Consider the following 7,222-nt stretch of genomic DNA (forward strand, 5'->3'; position numbering starts at 1 on the left):
CTTTGCATTATGATCTTCTGTAGAAAAAGTATTTGGAAAGTGCCAACAATATGGTATGGTTTGTAATTGTTAATAGAGGAATGAAATTCTGTCCCATCACTTGGTCTTTTTTTTTTTCTAAAGAAACTTTGAGTTTACTAGATCTTTCCTTCATTGCAGCATGCAACTTGATCAATAATGACATGAAGCAATTCACCATCAGTTCAGAAACTGATGCAATTAGAGAGGCTGAAGATAGGGTAAGATTAACCCATACTGCTATATTATGCGTAAAGTTCGCATCCATGCTATTTTGAAGTTTGTGCATTATTTTTATGAAAAACATTTACCAGACAGTTCTAAACCTATGGTCAGACTATTCCTGAACCAGCTAGTATGAATCTGTTATTCTTAATTTGTTGGAGTTCATCATTACTTTCATCCCTCTTGCATATCCTCTTCTCTCTCTCACTCTCTCTTCTGCTAACCATTTGCTTTCATTTCCATTCTGTTCATTTTTCTTTTCCTTGGACCATATGCAGCACAACTTTATGTATGCTTAATTAAGTTCAATGTAATAACATTTAAAAATTTTCAGTTGTTGAATTCTGTATAACATTACTTTCAGGGGGACCCCGTAGAAATTGCACGTGTTATTAGGGACTCAGTAAAACAGGCTCTGAAACGATGCCTCGAGGAAGCTCAGGAATACTTGCATGCTATATCAGGAACAAAGTTGGCCCTTATAATTGATGGCAAATGTTTGATGTATGCACTGGACCCAAATTTACGTGTGAATCTGCTCAACTTGAGCTTGAATTGTAGTTCTGTAGTTTGTTGTCGTGTTTCTCCACTACAAAAGGCACAGGTAAAGTTTGTCCTTGCTATGCTTGAGTGACTGTAATTAATTCACAGATTATGGTCCTTGTATACATGCACTTATGCATGCACAAATGGTTTACAAAATTGAGGTTTTCTTTTTGGTAGTTTCGTGTTGATAGTTGAGAACTTGAGATTTTTGAGGAATGATACATATTTTACATAATCAGCATGATAACATGCATAATATTGAGCCATGTTTGAAAGAACTTGCATGTGCTTTGAAGATGACTTATTTCTTAAGATAGTTGGTATGATTTATCTCATAAGCAAACAAGGAATGTCATCGTCTAGCAAATACTAAGATTTCCAGGATGCTAATATCTATTTCATAGACATAACATGTAATCCACTACTATGAAACAGAGTTGGTGGTCACTTTTTGGATATTTCATATGGTTAATTTTTGAACATCAGTTTGTCTCTCTCCTTTTTTGTTTTCCAATTTTACATTTTTAGGTTTGAAGCTACATGAATCTGAAAAAAGATCATATATTTCAATACTCTACTTTCGTTGCAGACTTTTTTTCAATCTTTTAAATGATTGATTGGATTTGCCTTCTCTTTTCCACTTGTTTGATGTTTTCCTGTGTATGACTTTGCCACCAGTTCCAATGGCTCTTGTAGCTCTTTTTATATGCGCTTCTCTTTCGTCTAGTTAAACCAATATTGATCATTGTCATGGTGTTTTATTTTCTGGGCATGTATAATTTTGTATTCATGATTAATATATTATTTTCTTAATTAATGTATGCATTTCTTTGAAGGTCACTAGTCTGGTTAAAAAAGGTGCTCGGAAGATCACTCTGAGTATAGGTGATGGTGCAAATGATGTGAGTATGATTCAAGCTGCTCATGTTGGTGTGGGCATAAGTGGACTTGAAGGAATGCAAGCTGTAATGGCCAGTGATTTTGCAATTGCTCAGTTTCGCTTCCTTACTGATCTTCTCCTTGTGCATGGTCGATGGTCATACCTCAGATTGTGCAAGGTGGGAATTTTTTGCGAATTTCTTGTCTCCGAAAGTCTTTTGTTGTTGTCAAGAAAGTAACCTTCAGTTTCTCCATTGCAGGTTATCACCTATTTTTTCTACAAAAATCTTACCTTTACATTGACTCAGTTTTGGTTTACTTTCCAAACTGGTTTTTCTGGTCAGAGATTCTACGATGATTGGTTCCAGTCATTGTATAATGTCATTTTTACAGCACTACCAGTTATCATTGTTGGATTGTTTGACAAGGTATTCTTTAAGATAGCAATAAGTTCTGTTACCTTTTCTTTAAATTAATGCTATGCAAGATCTCAACATCAATTTGTGGAATGCTATTGGAATGTTGTTGCTTTACTGGTAATGTCTGGTTGTTTTTCCAGGATGTCAGTGCTTCTTTGTCAAAAAAGTATCCGGAGCTTTACAGAGAAGGAATTAGAAATATGTTTTTCAAATGGAGAGTCGTGGCAGTATGGGCTTTCTTTGCTGTCTATCAGTCATTGATTTTGTATTACTTTACGACTGCTGCAAGTCAGGCTGGTCACAATTCATCCGGGAAGGTATTTGGTCTTTGGGATGTCAGCACAATGGCCTTTACTTGTGTTGTGGTGACTGTCAACTTGCGCCTTCTTATGGCATGTAATTCAGTTACACGGTGGCACCATCTAAGTATTTGGGGGAGCATATTAGCGTGGTTTGTGTTTATATTCATATACTCAGGAATAATGACCCCATATGACAGACAAGTAAGTTCCTTGAATTTGTTCTGTTTGTTTACTCAGATATATGTGTATCTAATTTTTGTGTTGTTCTTTCAGGAAAATGTATTCTTTGTTATCTATGTGTTGATGAGCACTTTTTATTTCTACTTCACACTTTCTGCTCGTTCCTGTTGCTGCACTTCTTGGCGACTTCTTATATCAAGGGTAAGACTTCAAATTACTGGCTAATTCTTGATATATTTGCTCAGGTAATATACTTCTGTAAGTCTCAAACTGAGAGATCTGTTTGAGATTAGTGCAATGATGTCTAAAATGATAAACTTAAGATTTAGACCTTGAAGAAAAACTGGAATTCGTGGTTGCAATTGACCTCAAATCCTCCTGGTTGAACACTGCATCCAATGAAACCTGAATATAGTGCTTTGCTAAGTGCTTGTTATGATTTTCCACTCGGGCCTTCTCTTATCTTATGATGGCGCTCATAAGCACATTACTACATAAGATTTATGACTATTCTTTTAGAATCTTCTATTTTTCTCCTTGAATGTGTTTTTCTAACTGTTTCCTCCTTTACTGTGCTCACTGTTTCCTCATTTATTGTGCTTTAACTGTTCATGACTTGGTGCTCTGGCTGGGCTTTTCCCAACACAATTTACATAGGCTTAGGCCTGGCTTGGCCTAGCCTTCGGGCCTACTTTCCAAGCCCAAGTCTGATCCTTGGGTTTTAGGTTGGGCCTTGAGCTTCCTAACCAATTTTTTTTATTTTTAAAAAAATGCTAAAAAATATTTAAAAATATTTAAAAAATGATGAATATGAATATATTAAATATCACCAACAATATACAACATGTCTATTGTCACATTAAGTTCATATATCAACACTAGTTGTCAATTAAGTATACAAAGACATTAACATAAACAAACAATCAAGAAAAACAAAGTTTGGGCTAGGCCAGGATTGGGCTAGGCTTTCGTTCCCAAGCCCAAGCCCAGCCCATTTATTAAATGGGCCCATTTTCTAGGCCCATCTTGGCCTTTCTGTCCTAAAATCTTTGCTTGAGCCCACCAAAAAGGTTTCGAGCTTGGGCAAACTGGGCAGGCCATCCGGCCCCGTGAACAAGTCTACTTGTGTACTGTACATTCTTAATGCTTTTTTTGCTAGATTGTGTGTTAATCCTCTTTTCCAACTAGTATTTTTCACATTGTTAGGTGTAAACTTTTTCTATAATTATCTCTTATTGGGTATACTGAACTCCTTAACTTGGTTAGCTGGATGTTTTTGCCTTGGATACATATAGAGATTTTAACATTATAATCCCTTCTATTGCCATTTTTGTGTGCCTCTTAAGTTCCCTGCTACTAGGGGTGTAAATGAGCTTAAACCGAGTGAGCTAAGCTCCATTTTAGCTTGTCTCGAAATTAAAAAAAATGTTCAGCTCAAGCAAGAGACGAGCTGAGAAACTAGAGCTTAAGCTCAGCTCATTGAAGATCAAAAATCGGTTCAAGCCAAGATCGAGCTCAATTAACTCATGTCAGACTCCTGTGGGAACCAGCAGTCCTGGTGTTCTTGGGAACGGGGTGGAGAGAGGAAAAGAGGGAGGGAAGAAGGGACAGGAAGCGGTTCATGGTGGTGTCCAACAGTGGTGGGCTGGTGGTGTTGCAAGGGATGGAGAGAAAGGGAGAGAAGATTGACAGAGGAAGAAGGGGGCATTGCTCATGGGTGGCTGGCAGTGGTGCTAGTAGTGTTGGGAGGGGAGCAAGAGAGAGAGGGGGGTCGTTGTGTTGGGAAGGGAGAGAGAGAGGGATTGAGGGATTGATGGAGTAAGTGTTAAAAGTTGAGGCAAATTTCCTTATTTGTAATTGGAATTTTGACAAGCCTCCAGATAGGACTAGGATTAATAAACACAGATGCTTTCCAAGTTCCAATGCAATTGTCCGCTGGTGTGGAAGAAAACAATCCCACTCAAAGGAGGGCAAGCATCCATCAAGATAGAAGAGATTTAGATGAAAGAGAAAACTACCATAGTTCAGGATCAACCCATGATGCTTAGAAGGAATGAATTTACGAAGAGTGGATGGTCGGAATGAAGTTGTAAAAGATGAGGGAGTTCCTGAAGATGGACCAATATGGTTTGCACCATATAAGGTGAAGTGCTTATGTGCAAATCATTCTTCCTCATTGATGCGCAAGCGCACAAACCCACTGCACTCAGAAATCTGCACTTAGCTGAAAAAAGGTTTTGAGCTTTAGTCTTGTTTTGGTGAACCAGGGGTTGCCATTGAGGTGACTTTACTAAAGTTGTTCATGAATTGCAGTCGTGAGCTAGATGTTATTGGCTTGCTTGGGATGTAAAGAGAGGGAGATAGAGAGGTGTAAACAGAAGAGACATACCTATACATAAGCTTGGCAAGATTGGATTGAGTATTAGGCCTCTAGGAAGCTAATAGTAGATTGATCATTCGGAAGTACACTGTTATGTGTCGGTTGAGAAAGGAGTAAAGGTAAATTTACAGAGACAAGACAGTAATAACAAAACTCTTTCTTATATTATTATCATTTCATTAAAAAATTGAAAACGACAATTGCTAATCATTTACTAAATTGTTCATACCAACATTTCTGTTAGATGTTCAAAAGATATGAACTGCTTATGTGGCCACATATGCATGCTACATACTGCATATGTACTATACGATGGTATGCAGTATCGTACCAAACCAAATGGTATAGGATGCATTACCGTACCGGCCTCGTACTATACAGTAGACGGCATACCTTTTCTATACAATGATTTAACTACACACATACCACTTCCACTTTTTAACATGTTGGTCTACTTTCAATTAAGATAAGATGAAATTGGGTTAAATCTCTGAAACTAGACTGAAATCCACCAGTTTTTGTTGAACCTAGGTTTCCATATCATTCTTGAGTGAAACTGAGTTTCACTGGTTAGCTTTGGGTTGGTTTCCCCAAAAGTTCAAATATTTGGGCTCAAGAAGCAGGATATTGTCTAGGAATTTATTTGAACATGGCTAAGGAGAAATACGGGTACAACTTAGAAATCGTATAACTGAAAGTCTGAAACTATTCTTTAGTACTTTGCTTGCTTGTGGCATAAGAGAAATTAGGATAGATGGTGAAGTTCAAGAAAAAAGAGAGAGGATGTGGTTCTTCATAGTAATTTCTTACTCTCTTTCCTTTTCATCAGCTTGTTTCTCTTGACTTTAGCTTTTTCTCTTCAAGAAGGATTCCTTTATAATATTGGTTATCATCGACCTTGTTCTGTGGGACCCAGCATCATCTACCGTACTGACCAGTTGATCTTGTTACTGTTGAAAACAGAGTTACATTTTTATGTCCTATATTACTACATTATTACTATTTCCATCGCACCGTTTCTTTGTGGCATACACCAAATTCTCTGCTTCATAAGCTAAATTCAATGGAGTATTGCAGTCATACTGAACTAATTAAGCACCTCCTGGTTCCAGGTTTCAGAGATGGTTTTACCCCTATGATTATGAAAATTGTTCAGGAGATTCACAAGAATGACCCTGAAGATAGCAGCAGGATTGAGTTGCTGGAGGTTGCCAATCATCTAACACCAGATGAAGCTAGGAGCTATGCGATTTCCCAGCTTCCCCGGGAAAAATCCAAGCACACTGGTTTTGCTTTTGATTCACCAGGTTATGAGTCATTTTTCGCATCACAGCAAGGTGTTTTTGCACCACAAAAGGCTTGGGATGTAGCCCGTAGAGCCAGTATGAGATCGCAGCAAAGAAAACCGAGAAGCTGATTTATTTTTTATCTATGTACATTTTTGTCATTGACCCTCACGAGCTGATATATATGTAGTTGTACCATAATTCTTGCCTTTTGTTTTTCTTTTGTTTTTTGTCCTTTTTGTATTTTTACACTTGTTAGATGTTTTTTTTCTGGTAGTGCACTTGTTAGATGTTTATTCGTTTCCTTGGTTACACATATAAGCTCAAGGAAAATGCAACTGCAGAGGGTCTCTTTCTGGAAATTCTCAATGCCATTTCTGGTGATTGTACCCTTATTTCTTTTTTTCATTTCGTGTGTTTCTGCCTTCAACCGTTCTATACCATCTTTGTGCATTTACTACATTCACACTGACAATTAAGTTATAACAGGTAATAAAAATGCATGTTTGGACTTTAAAATGGATGATTCACATTCATGATGTCCTTGAACAGTTTCATGTACAAATTGGAAAGTTATGCATCGAGCTAACTAAATGACGTGCAATGCATCTATGCTAGCCTGATAAAATCTTACAAGTTCCCGTTTGCTGGTAAGCCTTGCTATTAGCTAAAAACGAAGTGGATTTGAGTTCATTCACCCTGCAACTGATATAGGTGTTGAGCGTGCAATGATAACGACTCCTTGGACGGTAGCTGGTCATAGTAAAATGTGTGATGCCTAAGTAAATAGTTCTTTCAAGACTCATCATTTTACTGGGCTTAAGAGGATCTTAAAATCATAGCCAATCAGTACAAAGCTTGTGAGCAGTATGCAAAGAATTACCGTACAGCGGTAAAAAGATCCTCAATCTCACTCGGAGTGAGTTTGTTATGTTATGGCACTCACAAGGCACATTTTGATTTGATTTGACCACTTCCACTTGATTG

General features: G+C 37.5%; 1 protein-coding gene across 1 annotated transcript in view; it reads left to right on the forward strand.

Moving 5' to 3' along the window:
• LOC103716981 (phospholipid-transporting ATPase 3) overlaps positions 1 to 6,643 on the forward strand; it is a 55,395-nt gene extending 48,752 nt beyond the window's left edge. Inside the window, 9 exon segments of the mRNA XM_008805204.4 lie at positions 160 to 239; positions 608 to 847; positions 1,626 to 1,847; positions 1,929 to 2,096; positions 2,228 to 2,590; positions 2,663 to 2,722; positions 2,724 to 2,770; positions 6,062 to 6,095; positions 6,097 to 6,643. Coding sequence (XP_008803426.2) covers positions 160 to 239; positions 608 to 847; positions 1,626 to 1,847; positions 1,929 to 2,096; positions 2,228 to 2,590; positions 2,663 to 2,722; positions 2,724 to 2,770; positions 6,062 to 6,095; positions 6,097 to 6,366 — 1,484 coding nt within the window. The 3' untranslated portion in view covers positions 6,367 to 6,643.
• The last annotated feature ends 579 nt before the right edge of the window (positions 6,644 to 7,222 follow it).

The sequence above is a fragment of the Phoenix dactylifera genome, unplaced genomic scaffold (assembly GCF_009389715.1).
Source record: "Phoenix dactylifera cultivar Barhee BC4 unplaced genomic scaffold, palm_55x_up_171113_PBpolish2nd_filt_p 000051F, whole genome shotgun sequence".
Taxonomy (NCBI): domain Eukaryota; kingdom Viridiplantae; phylum Streptophyta; class Magnoliopsida; order Arecales; family Arecaceae; genus Phoenix; species Phoenix dactylifera.